We start from the raw sequence: 14,446 nt of genomic DNA, 5'->3' as shown, positions 1-14,446 counted from the left end.
AAGGCAAGTAAAATACAATAGATAAAGTCTGTAAAACTATGGTTTAACTTTTTTTTTAAATTTTGCAGATGCTTCTTTTTATATGTCATTAACAATAACTTTCCTATTTTTATGATTCATGATGATCGTGAATTTAATCTATCTCAATATCATTTTTTTTCTTTTATACAAATTTCTCTCTTTTATATCTTTACAAAAATTTATAATACTATAATGTTTACACACATAGAGATAAAAATGTTTTTTTCAGATGAGCAAATGTATCGATTAAATCGAATATTGAAGTCCAATTTCAAAAAAAGTGCGTGCATGATGTAATTCATTTTGAATGCACCATTTGACTATGTATCTTCATTCTACACGACAAAACATTACGTAAATTAAATAATAAAATTTAATAATAATTTTCAAATTATATTCAACATTTACAATTTATTATCGACAATTAACTTCGTGCAATCGAATTTATATTATAATATCATATATACATATTACACATATTTTGATTACAAATGTGATATAAATGTACAGTTTAATTAACGATTAAACGTGTAAAAAGAAGCAAAAAGTATAGTAAATAAAAATTATTATATTATTACGTAAACATTTTATTATAATTCTCTTCCTATAATCGATTATATCCTAAGAAAGAAGAGAAACTGTAGAAAAAAGATAAATATCTATATCCGACAAACATTGACATAATCTAACCTTTGCCTCGCTGTTTACTCTTTGCTGTCTGAAATCTTAGCGTCTAAAGTTCCAAAGGATACCTTCTAACTAATTCCTCATGATCGAACGCGAAAGCTACCCAAAGGAGGATCTTCCCGTGAGATTCTCAACGCAATAGGGGCCGATCCTTTAACAGGATAGCGGAAGACATCTTCGCAGTCCGTCCTAGAAACTCCAGTTCCTACCTTCTCCGCCATTTGCGGAGCGAGCCTTGTAAATCAATTACAAGTCCCACCACGCAGGTACCTCTCGGAGAAATGGCACGTACTAAACCCTACCAAGTTTTGGGCGCTGACGTGATCGGCAAACTCATGGCGCGCGCGCACCCTGGGTCTATCTTCTCCGCGAAATGGAGAGAGAAACCGTCTCTCGGCACAGACGGGTACCCGTCGCCGATAATAGAAACTGCGCCACACTTCGTCTTCCGGTCCGCCCCTCTTTGATGAGTTCGGATAGGTCACGTTTGCACCGTGTCGGCGATTGTCGATGAAAACCATCGTTAACAGCAGGCGTAGCCCTTCGACCATTTCGTAATCCGACAATGATCATAGTCGATAGATGTATGTTGATAAGTCAGCATTACGAATATGTTCGTCAAACGATTAGTCAAGCGGCGATTAGAGTAGATAGATAAATAAATATAAACGGACATCAATAAACTCCATCATTCGTTATTAGATCCTGTCAAAATTTTTCGCACGCAGGATAATTGTATTTAAATTATAGGAACTACATCTTGCTTTCTTGAAACATTATTCGAGCTTTAAGTATGAAACACGTTTCATGTTTAAACGTAAGCATGTTATTAGGTTTCTATCAATTCATCGAGCGTTCCGAATCAATCGTTCATCGCGAATTTATCGATGCTATATGCCTTAGCGAATGATTTCCAACGAATGACGTTTATGAGACGACCATATAATTCGCGGTTCTTCGATGAAAGCGGGTCGTTAACGGCTCTAACGCTCCTCATTCCGTAATCCATCGTTAACAGCGGTCGTGGTTCGCCAGCCACGCCCGTTGTACGAAAGATGGACGACAACATACATACATGTTAATGTAGAGAAAATTATCGATGTAGTAACCGCTAATTTCAATATTGCCGCCTTGCTTTCATCTACGTCACCAAGATTTTCAATAAATTTCCTGCTATTCCAAAAATTCAAAATGTATATAATTTAATAAATATTATTTAGATTTTGCGTAACGTTTTTAATAACATAAAGAAGAAAAATTGAACGAGACATAAAAAAAAATCAACGACATATAAAATCCGATTATTTTCAGAAAAAAGACAGATACTACGTCTGAGTTATATATATCAACTGATTTGACTAATTCGTGACATTACAATTTTACGATTATTTTATGATTATTTATAATTTATTATACTAAAGTATGTTTATAGTAAGTACATCGACTAATATTTTCTTTATTTAAAGCCTTGAATCAATATATCGCGGCATCTTAATTACCACATTTTGATTATGCAAATGGATGGGCCTATATTGAGCTCAGTAATACGTCGAAGCAAGCTGTTAGCACCGCTAACGGCTTTTGCTTTGTAAACTAACAATAGTCCAAAGCGGTTTCAGTGGTTCGTAATTCAGATTCAACATATCGAGAAATTAGCTGATTGCCAATTTTGGCAAATGCATTAACATGGGCCCGAAACTTACCGTTTTCTAAGATTATTCTAAATGTTTTTTTAATAAAACGTTAAAATAGTTGTACTCTAATATTGTATAATAATTGTCAATTATTTCTAAATAGATTTTCTTAACTATCTTATTTATGCTTTCTATTTTGAGAAAGATTGCATTTTTCTCTGCATGTATGTGTGTATGTGAATATCTCCATTTTTTATCTAAACAATTTACTAAAAAGCATCGCTCTTACAATGTCATCATATAAAAAATAATTAAATTAATTTAACCTCACATAATCATAATTGTTCTGCAAATCATAATTCAGCACAACATCCCGTGTAGTGAATTTGTAAATTACAGTGGTATTTAATATAGTAAGCATATCTAAACGCATATCAATACATAAATGTAGAGATAGAATAGAAGGTCGAGTATGTTTCCGAATATGGAAGCATGTTATGCACTCCATTATTGCCCGATCTATTGTTAAGTGGAATCAGTTAGATATTCCATGGAAAATAGTCTTTAATGGCTATAACAGCGGTAATCCTCTTGCTATCTTCATCGATCGTTTTATCCCCCGGCGAAACTAACGTTCCCTGTGTTTCGCGATCGAAACCATCCTACACAGCCGCGAAATGACCGGATGTTTACCTAAGAGCTATCTAAACTAGGTTACGACGCAACTTTGTACACAATGATGTAAATTTTCATCGAGAGATTAGGTAGACAAAATTCACGTCTAACGGACTTGCGAGAAACCATCTTCGGTGTCTTCTTCTTGTGTCGATTATTTTGTCATAAATCGCGCGCCGATCAGTTTCAATAATCAATATCGTATCGTTTAAACGGCCCGTTAACTATTTCTCGTTACTTGGTTGAACCGATGCTTACACATTAACTGCGCACTCGATTACTTCCGGCCAATCAGCTGTTTAACCATCCGGAAAACGCGTAACGATCTTCTTGCCATGTGAGCTCCGCGTAACAGTTTTCCGCGTTAAAAGATTTGTCTAATGTTTTATAGGAATCACAGTTTTCATACGTTTTAAGTATTTTGTATATTCTTTAGCTCAAATTTTAAAAAAGCAATTTACATATTCAATAATAACGTATAATAATTTTTATCGTTATCACATTTGTTAATTTTACAAAGAATATAAAATCGCAAAGAAAATATCCTAATTGCATATCTCTTGATTAAAAGATAGTAATTGATATAACTAATAATTATAATATAAGTTAACACAAGAGATATTATGAAACAAACAAAGACTCGACTTGAATAGGCAATCTTATAATTTTACAAATGTTTTCTGATATCAGCAGCTGTCAATGAATAAGTATGTATAAAAAAAATAAATATTATATGATGTAAAAAAAATACATATCGTACAAATATACCGATACAAATCCGTATCACTTTGACATAAAATGCACACGCGCGTGAGCATGAATTACTCATATGTACACGACCCATAAATATCTTTTTTATACGAACATATAAATGTTCGCAGGAGAGAGTCCATATAAACGAATCGCGAAGCACAGGCTGCCGGATCTAAATATGATTGATTGAGAGCATCTACAAGCACGATCCGGATGGGGCAAAATGAGGGGACCTTAGTTCGAGTAAGCAGCTGACGACAGTTGAAGGGAAGAAAAACGAGGGAAAAAAGCGGAAGAACTTAAGAAGATCGAGCGACATTGACGCGCTTGGAACTACCGCTGCAAGAGGTATGGTAGATTTGCCAATGAATACGCAAATGTTGTACCATTGTTGTAAGCATTTTATCTAGATGAAATCGATAACAGCGTCATTGAGCGTTAAAAAAATATCCTTCGTTATCTAATCCTAGAATATTTTTTCGATAAAAAAATATAAAATTTCGCTTGCTAATTCTCATAAAAGAAATTATAAAATCAGAGAAATAAGTGTGATATCGAAATTATAAAGTCGAAGATGTAATCTAATTAATAATGCGTATGAAAAGTTTTTTAAAATTCGGTTACATATTATCAGAGATAAATTACAGAAATATTTTTGAACAACTGCATTTATAAAACATGATGACGGGAAATAATTCGTAAAATTGAGCAAAACTAATGTGTAAAAGGTGCAAAATAGGCACTGAAAAGATTCGTAAAGTTTAGGGGCCCAAGAAAAAAGAAGAAGAAAAGTAACTTCTACGTTGTATGCCCGCTTTGCAATGTTACTAGAAAAGACGATCCATTGTAAAGTTCCATCTTTCAAAACTAAATTGCCGCGCGTACGGCAAATAGAGAAAGAAAAAGAAAAGGAGATAAAGCATTAGCAGCAAGAAGAAAGAAAAAATTCTTTAATTTGTGCATGGTGTATCCCACGTCCGATTACCGTAACATTACGGTAATCGGAGTGTAACAAATGGACCATTAAAAGTTTCCTCTACACTCACACAAATTCACCCGTTAAAAAGGTATTTTCCATCTTCCCTTTCTTATCTATGTAACTAAATGAATCAGTATGTATGTGTAAATGTACATGTATCCTTATATTATATGTATTTATTATACGGGAGTGAGTGCTTAAATACATGTATAGAACGTTTCCGATTAAGCGCGGTACGCTTTAACAATAAATAAATAATTAAAAGGAACAGAGTCTGAAAACGAGGCAAAGCTGTAGTTTTGAAATAAATTATATTTCACAAAATGTATCAATTTAGAATATTTATAAACGAAGATATAATTAAGCAGCAATGATGCTGATCGCGTATCTCGACCAATCACACAAAAATTTAAATTCTTCGACTGGAATTAAAAAAGCAAGTATGATTGATGGCGTTTATTTGGCGTGAGATATTTTCGTTTTTTCAAAGAAAAAGATGCTGAATTGATATCTTACGCGCAGATAGTTTTAATCATCTTTCAATCAAGAGATGTTAAATTCACGCAACAATTCTCTTTATCTACTTATGTAGTCTAGCACTGCACTCGTTAATGGAAAGCGCGTTTGTGTCGTACACAGATACACATCTCTCGTATACGCGACAGAAAATCGCTGGAAAAGAGAACGTGCACGTGCGCCTTCTCCAATTTCGTCTCTCTTGAAAAAGAGATATCAGCGTCATTCACACCAAGGCTTTTCGCGCCATAAGGGGAACGTAATTATAGGTCCCTTTCATGCGCCCGGAGGACGGATGGATTCAGCGTGTCAACTAATCCAGCTGATTCGGCTGATCCTCCACGGCTTCGATCCTAGCTCGCTCCACGGTTCTCTTTCGATCTCGCGTACGACGAGTTTTATTAAACACGTGTCCCCGTCGGATCCAATCGTGTCATTTTCACGGGCCACGTATCATCCCGTGGAAATGACGTCGACAGACGTGTGGCCTCTGCTCGGTAGAAAGAATCGCCTGGGGCTCGTTTGTTAATAAGATTCGCCAACCATGACCGCAATCGAATTTTTGGCTTACCGGTTTGCCGACTCTCTGATCAGAATCCTACCAAAAAGGGATTCCCGCACAGATGAAATTGCCGTCATACGTGATCGCAATGAGTAATCGCACCGAATAGACATTTGTAATTTCACCGACAAAAAGCATCGAATTTAGCGAATTCAGTGATTTTTTTCTTTGAAATTTAATTATTGCCCGAGATTTGAACGTTACAATAAATAACAAATATAATATGCAATGATTGAATAAAACAGCCGTACAAGGATATTGTTTAACATATCACATCCGCTCCCCTACCGTTTATTTCCTTTTATATCGAAATGCAAAATATTCCCCTGTCGTATCGCGCATTGTCAACGACGAGCTAACTTGTGCGCTCTTGGAAAAACAATATCGCGCGAGTAAAATTCGGCACGACAGCGCTACAAAACGCATCGCCAAATTGAATTTTTACGACATGCTCTGCGCGAAGTAGAGTTGTGCAAAAAGCGCTCGTAAAAAGGGAGCAAGAGCCATTAAGTGACAGCAGCTGTGCATTAGAAAACGATGGGCTACGCCCGTCGATATCGATGTCACCAAATATGATACATAGAATTTTTCGATGGAAGATTTTGAACGTTGTGTTTCTTCGTTTCTTATCGTATTTTATTTGCTTCTTCTTTCTCTCTTTTCTTTTCTTTTTTTTTCTTTTTTTTTCAATCAACGGCGTGTTCGAGACTCGTTAAAACGGATGAAGTTACCGTGTCTCTGCAATATAATCGTGTTCGATATTCATTATTGCGTCTGGATGCTCTCATAATTACGCTATTCAATCCAATGGGTGGCGAATTACATGGAATGAATTAGTCAGGAGTGCAGGTCGCGGGCAAAACATGCAGTAATAATAATTCGTAACAACCTGTCAAATCAATGGAGCGCCATTCGCGTTCGCACAAATTGCAAATGATATCGACAGACTAAATGTCACATAAAATATTGATGACCCTTATAATTGTCCGTAATCATATCCGATATCATAACTGAACTAATATGCGTTTAAGCATACGCAATGGGATTGTATTTTATCTCGTAAATCGCGTTACGTAAACGCTAATCACAACGTATATCATATCGTACATGTACACGTCGGACAAATGTATAAATGTATGTTTTACGGACGCGCGATAGTCCACGCAGTTTCAAATGCAATCAATAATTGATTGCCCACGGGCTTGAATAACCGATAAAATAACGACATGCATCGCGAACTATAAAACGGTGACAATTTTAGTTGATTGCACGCGAATGTCGCAAGAAATAATTAAAAACTCACGCGATAGATAATATCGCAATATTTGCGTATAACGAAATTTGTGTGGCCCTGTGTACGTAAATACAATATATTGAAAGTGGTCACGCACATATGTATTCATATTTAGATACCTATAGGCGTCCGTATCTCTCGCGCGCGCAAACAGCTACCTGTCCAAAGGTGAACTAAATAACCGGGGAGCGAACGGTCAGCGAAATCAACAACCTGTTGATATTTGGAGTATTTAAGAAGCGCTATATGAGAGAGACACGAGAGAAAGCTATTGGCTGTATATCACGTTGTTCTTTCATTAAATTATCCCGATCGTCGCGCAACGAATCCTTTCTGCCAAAACTGATAACAGCGAGCGGCGCTGAATTCCACAACGGTATTTCGATCGCGATACTCATGGAATTGATGAAAAAAAATAAAATTGACGAGGATTGGAATTTCAAGTAAAATAATTTCTCACTGTTTGTTGATAGTAAATATTGTCGGCAAGTGCGATGAAACATTTGTTGCATGCTGAAAAAATGCTATAGCTTTCGATATTCAATTTTATGATTTATTTATTCACATTTTTTTGCGATATGAACGAGAAGAGAGAGTATAATTTTTAATAAAATAGGATTTACGGAAGGGAAGCAAGAATTTGCGAAAGTAAATTTGATCAGCCATCGACAAAATTAATAAAATGCCATATCGCAGCACGAACTATCTAGGCATATTAATCGAGATAGATTGCAAAAGTTAAAGAGAGCCAAGCTTGATTATTTAAAACTTTTACATTAATTAAGTCACGCTCAGATCATACGAGCATTTTTTTATCGATATTGTAAGTATATATTTGATTTAAAACACATATATCGCTAAATGTCAAAATACACTACAAATTTCTAAAAGCCTGTCAATATAATTTAGAGAAATTAAAAATCTTTTTTTTAAACATATGACATGCCGTCTTTTTTTCAGTGGAAATTGAATTAATACATTTTGAAACTATTACGTTATCGTAAACTTTGCAGGTATATACTATGTCATTCTGACAAGACTATATTTCAAGACTGCAGCGCATATTGATCTTTACGCCTGTCATCTTCGGCGACGGCTAGTTCTCAAGTGTTTTGCATCTTATTAACCGAAGTACCGTGCCAATATCGTGAACTTCGCGCGAACTTGAATGAACGTTGGTCCGTGGCCTTCTTTGAACGTTATGCGCGTCAAATACTCCACGTCTGAGAGTGATCAAAAAAGTTTTAGAACTCGAACACGATAAGCATGCTGATCATATTATTTGCATATTTCTTACATGACAAAGAAAAAAAAAAACAGTCTCGAACAAAAAAGTTCAAGCAACGATCTCTATGCGTACGGTTGATAACTTAAAACGATATCGCGCGCGCAAAACGCTTCCAAAAATGATATTAAAACTTATATTATTAAAAAAAAGCAGATCATAAATATTGTCGAAGCTATTTTTATTGTTATTTTATTTCTGCATCTTGTTATTATTTAATAATTGAAAAGCTACAGTTGAACTAAATTCAATAGCTTTTTCACGCAAAACTGATTTTTCATGACAAACGAGAACAAGTTAGTATATCCGATAATTCCAAGTTCTAAATGTAATTTGTGTGTATAAAAAGTTTTGTTGTTCGTCGGCCGAACACTGCACTGTTTGGCATAGTGGTCGACAATCTATAGAATTTATTTCTTCGAAGCTGGAATCAGCTTACGAATGACTGCGCCGCAACTTGTAGGATAATATTGCATTTGTGTGCTCTTTCAGAGCGATTAGATTCTCAACAAACGAGGGTATCTCCGTAACGTTTCCGTACGACAAAGCGGATCCATCCAGAAATCCTTCCGAAGTGCCAATTACTACTGTAGTATTTCAATTGCAAATACGTACAAGTGCTATTATTTGTAATTATATATATATATAAGCATAACAGCTTAATACAAGAGATCTGTAAGATATCTTTGCGCGAATAATGCTCTCCTTTTAAATAAAAGGAATATACCAGTGAAACATCTTGCAATAACGACATATTTTAATATATAAAAAAAGATAATATATTTTTCACGTACTTATGATACGAAGTCTTTCATTTAAATTATTTCAACGATATGATCAATCGATATAAACATTTTTAATGCAATATATTGTAACTAGTTCTCATAATGTGTATTAAAGTGCAAGAATAAATGTATAAGTTTCGAGAATATCTGCCCTTAGAGGCTTAAAATTAGGGTGAATAAATTTGTAAAATACTTTGATAATTATCGCACGAGAGAATAATAAGTTTTTGTTCAAAAGCATCGCGTTCATACGTTCGTAATTCATAGCGTAAATACTCGGGTTAACGAAGCGAACGGGCGCCACGTAGATCGATTAGACATTAGAACATAGACCGAGATGAAGCTCGCCTTTGCTCGCTCGTATCCACAGGCGCGGTTAGAATTTTACGGTTACGCGCGCTACATATTCATATCGTGCCACCGAACCACCACCAGGGTGAAAGGATCGTTCCCGGAAGTTGCCGCCGCGCATATTCGGGTCAGCTGCAAATAACGACTACCGCCAAAAATCATCATAATTTATGGCGAATCCGATCGCGTTTTCCGGCCGTTGTCGGCGAGTACAAATCGAAGCCTCCCTTCAGGCGAAAGAGAGAAGGAGAGAATCGCGCTTATGCAAAATAGCAGCAGGTCGAGCGTCATTGGCGAGTGCAATTCGGCGCGAGACGACGAGCGCGCCGCGATGATTAATCGCGTTGTCGTCGTCGGGATGGGGGCGATTTAAAAGTAAAATCATTTATTCGATATGGGACCGGAGGGTGGGCGCACCCAGCGGGATGACAACCGGTAATAGCTTACATTACGCGTAATGACAAACGACGATGCGCCGCAACGATATGGAAAGTGGGTCACCCCATGGGGCTTCCCTTCTCTTGCCCCGGCGTCATAAAGGCGTTCCAGGACATTGTCCGGGTGCCTTTGGCGTTCGTTCTACCGGAAAATTTGTTCACTCAGATGCCGACAAATGTACCTCCTCCATCCTGTCTCTGGGCGACAAGCGAAAGGACGTAAGGACGGCTACATAGGAATAAATTCGCGACGAAAAGAGTGAGAGAGAAAGACGAGACGACCCGTACGATATCACTATCGCCCGTAAGACACCCGCATCCTCGCTTTCTTCCAAGATGTCGAGCGTGCAGCAAGCTGTTCGCCTAGAAAATTTGCATCCTCGAGGCGTTTCAACCCAGTTGCCCTCGCGCCCGTATCGCCTTTGGAATTAAGTACCCGTTTCGCCACAAATTCGATAAGGAACGCGGAGATTTTCGCAAATCGAGCAAGAAAAAATAACGTAAGGGAAAAAATTGCAATGAAGATTAAATGAATCGAAAACATCGATTATTGAGTGCCACACACCTATATTTTTATGTCCTGCGAAAAATCTAATGTTTTACGCGCGTGATGAATATAAAATCTATTTATATATAAACTTTATTTATATATATCGTTTGTATCAAGAATCGTTCGAAAGGATAACATTAATCACGCGATCGATCGACAATGTCCTTGAAAATCCCCCGCTGAAAATCCACGTGTCTCGGTATATCTTGTCGTTTTTTTCTCCCCGGTGGTTAAACGACTCGTCGCGAATTTTCTCCCTCGTAAGATAAGTTCTCGAGGAACTCGGGCTGCCGGACGACGCGGCGCTCGGACAGGCGTGAAGGGATTAAAAGAATGAAATAATGTCGGCACACAATGGGCTTCCCTTACATCCACAATGAAGAACTGTCCGCGACGGCGGGACAGCTTCGGTTAAGCATATAATCTAAAGCAGGGTTTCCCAAACTATAATCCGCGCGACGCGACAGTCTTCTTCCGGAAATAAACACCGGCATTCGTATAGTTTCATTAAAATGGATGAAAATAATGTGTGTTTTTCATTACAAGAGAATAATTTAGGTGTATTATAATAATGTCACTTTTTTTCAATTATAAAATTGATCCCCATACATTATTATATAACATACTATTTAAAAAAAAAAAAAAAAAAAAAAGTATAATTATTAAAAAGATTTTTTATTTTCATATTTTCCATTGTATATCTCTTTACGAAAACGAATATTAGGAAATAATCAGTTCTTATCTTATTTTTAAGTTGGAAAAATTCTGATCGAGAGCGAGAGTCTCTCGCGAATACGCGCCACTCTATACAATTCGCAGGAGCGAAAACGAGACGTCCGGAAAGTTCTAGACTAAAAAAAGAGGAGAAGGAGAAGGAAACCAGTTTCAGGTGATATATCTTCGCGGTCTCGCCTCGATGAGCCTCCTCTAAACACCCGAAGAAGCGACGTGCAGTAAAAAAGGGCGTAGGGAAGGGTGGCACGAGCGCACGCTCGCACGCTTCTACCGGTTTTTGTTCACGCTACAGAGTTAATCCCTCGGAGTTTACCTCGAGATCGGCTGGAGAAGCTTCTTTCGGCGACTCGGGTCTCTCTTTCTCTCTCTCTCTTCCTCCTCTCTCCTTGCGTTGCGCCGAAGGAGCAGCGAAGGGCAAATCGAGAAGGGAGACTTTCCGACTAAACCTCGACTGCCGGATGCAAGAGTGGCGAAAGAGAGAAGTGCAAGGGCGCAAAATAAACTACCCTCGCGTCGCATAATACACGGCGTTTCCCCCTCCTACCCCTCTCTCGCTTTCGCGAAAGGTCTCTCCAACCTCCACCGTCCTCCTTTTCCTGCAGGACATTCCTGTAAAACACGGTCGTCGCGCCTCAAATACAACAAGCAGCGGAACTGCTTCTTCTCGGTTCGCGGGGGCTTCTTTAAAGCAAGTCACGAGCGCCGTTGGATTCAGACTTAATTAAGTTTACATTTCAGTTTCGATGGGCACACAGCTTGTTTGCCGCTCTCTCGACGCGGGCACACGTTGCTCGTTTCCGGTATGTTAGCCCCGCGACTAGGTCTAATATTGTGGAAATCCCATCGGCTCGTACCCGCTCGGTAAAAACGATCTGCGAAATTATTTCGCGTTCGTTCTCTATCTCAAAAAGTAATTTAAGTTCATGCATATGTATGATAAGCGCTGATTATTTCTTGTTATTCTTATATACCGGCATACCGGTCTGTTGCAAGTTTTTTGAGAAGTCTAATTACAGAGATATTTTAAACTAAAAACTAAGAGAAATGCTTCTCGCAAAGAAGAGTAAGTAAACGACAAAATTTTGTTTCTCGGTTAATTTTTAAACTACTTAAAAGAAAAATTTCACTTAAAGTTTACCTCTCGACGTTCTTATTAAGGAAATATCGATCTCAAAGTTATTAAAAAAAGAATTGCTCTCATAAAAAAATTAAACGAAAGATAAATTTCGCTCGTTGTTTTCTCATCGAAATACAATTGTTTCAAACATAATTACCAATATACGACAACATGATTCCATAATATTGATAAATACTCACATTGGACGTCGAGCAGGATACTGGCATTCATCGGTATCACGAGTGTGATGTGACGTGCAACACAGATGATGGTAGCATTGTGATGTCCTCTCAGGACCTTAAGGTGAGCCCCGCTGCGTCTGCCGGATGTTGAGGGCAATACAGTGAGGTTGTCCGGTGGTTGTTCCGGCCCGTCTAAAGTGGCCTGAGACAAGGTCATGCCCCACGCCAAGACGGGCGGCGGGTTTCCACCCTCGGCCGCGCACTCGAGAGTGAGCTCCGAGCCTTCCTTCACCGGTACAAACTGATTTCCGGGATCCAACCGGCGGCCATCTATCAGCAGATACGTTCCACGAGGTGCCTCTGTAACAAGGGAGGAACCACCCGGTTCAATTGGCGACTTCGTAACGATGAAAAATCTAATCGGACGCGAGCGATTATTGGGGTACGCGAAAAGAATAGTTTTATATCATCGTTTAAACATGGCACGTTTAATAAACGACGTAATCATATACAACGTGTTTCACAATCATAAGAAATACTTTTTATATATTAAAAATACTTTTTATATATAAAAAAAAAAAAAAGATATTTGCATATTTAAAGTGTCAAAATAATTATTTTAGAATTAACTGACTTTGCTATTTATTCTTCTCTCAGACACAGCTAATACGAGGTATAATTATAATTTAAAAATATATTGTATTAAATCCAACATTTAATATTTCGGACGAACAATTTAGAGGCGAGTGCAATGTCGCGCGTTTAATCAGATTTACCAAAAGCATGCGCGCGCGCTCGCGTAGTTTTTGGTCTCAAACGTGCTATCGTTGCCAGCGAGCAACGTAAATTAAAGTCTTAGGTACGCGGTGGACTTTTTACGCTACATCGCCATGCGGCGGGGAGCAGGAAGCGCAACATATGAGGGCAGCAATTTACAGAGCGGCATTGCCCCATTGCGAACTGGCCGGTTTTACGATGGCGGTGTACGAGAGCGTAACTTCCCGGCCTGACTCCTTTTCTCATTTTGCGACGCGATTTAACCGCCCGCGTGGATCGCAAACCCCTCGGGAGATCAGCTCGGTACGCGGAAACTTGAAGCTCTCTTTAATTTTCGCCAACTTTCAATTGGCCCGGCTGGGCTAACAACTGATTAATCTGGCAGCTCGGGCTCGGCTTTACAAAAAAGAAAAAAAAAGAAAAAAAAGGGAAAAAGAAAAAAAAGAAAATAGTTTGCCGTTCTACCCGGCCGCGCTTTTCGCTTCGCGAGAGGAGTAATCCGACCGTTTGTCTACATCAAATCTCCTAGGAAACCCACGAGATGCTTTAATGTACTCTCAGGATATTTATCCCGTTTTTTTTTCCTTCCTTCTTTTTTTCTCTTTGCCCTCAATTTTTCATGCCCGTAACTTATACATAATTAAAATCTAACGATGCAAATCGTTCAGTATCTGAAATATTCTCACGAGAGGCGTATAACCGCTTTACCTAACAAGAGAGAAAAAGAGACGTGTTTATAAATTCGATTTATAACTTTCTCTGTCGGCTCTCCGTTCATCTGGGACTCGTTGTATCCGCTTCTATCTTTTTTTTTTTCTTCTTTTAGTTTGCAGGTCTTCGTAGAACCGCAGACTGCGCCGGTTTACCATTCATTAAGACATCAGTAGTAAATTATAAGCCGTAAGGAAAAGAGAGCAACGTAAAGTTATTAAAACTTGCGAAAAACTACAAGCTTAAACAATGCTACGAAGAAAGTTCGTACCAGGAACTATATAAAAGCAATTTATATTTATCCCGAATTAATTAAATTACAAGAGCGATGTAATTCTTATTCAACGAAGGAGACGTAAAAAAGAATGATGCAAACTGTACTAGATTCCTGTTCG

General features: G+C 38.0%; 1 protein-coding gene across 5 annotated transcripts in view; it reads right to left on the bottom strand.

The window, feature by feature from the left end:
- Positions 1-14,446, bottom strand: part of Tei (teiresias) — a 313,828-nt gene that overhangs the window by 91,979 nt on the left and 207,403 nt on the right. For all 5 annotated transcript variants that reach the window (XM_070309187.1, XM_070309186.1, XM_070309185.1 and 2 more), the window contains one exon: positions 12,582-12,923. In XM_070309187.1, the coding sequence (XP_070165288.1) occupies positions 12,582-12,923 (342 nt within the window). The remainder of the gene's footprint in view (positions 1-12,581; positions 12,924-14,446) is intronic.

This window comes from Polyergus mexicanus, unplaced genomic scaffold (assembly GCF_030449975.1).
Source record: "Polyergus mexicanus isolate NDT 795.1 unplaced genomic scaffold, iyPolMexi1.0 SCAF_16, whole genome shotgun sequence".
In the NCBI taxonomy this organism is placed as follows: domain Eukaryota; kingdom Metazoa; phylum Arthropoda; class Insecta; order Hymenoptera; family Formicidae; genus Polyergus; species Polyergus mexicanus.
This window is presented reverse-complemented; position numbering and strand designations above follow the sequence as displayed.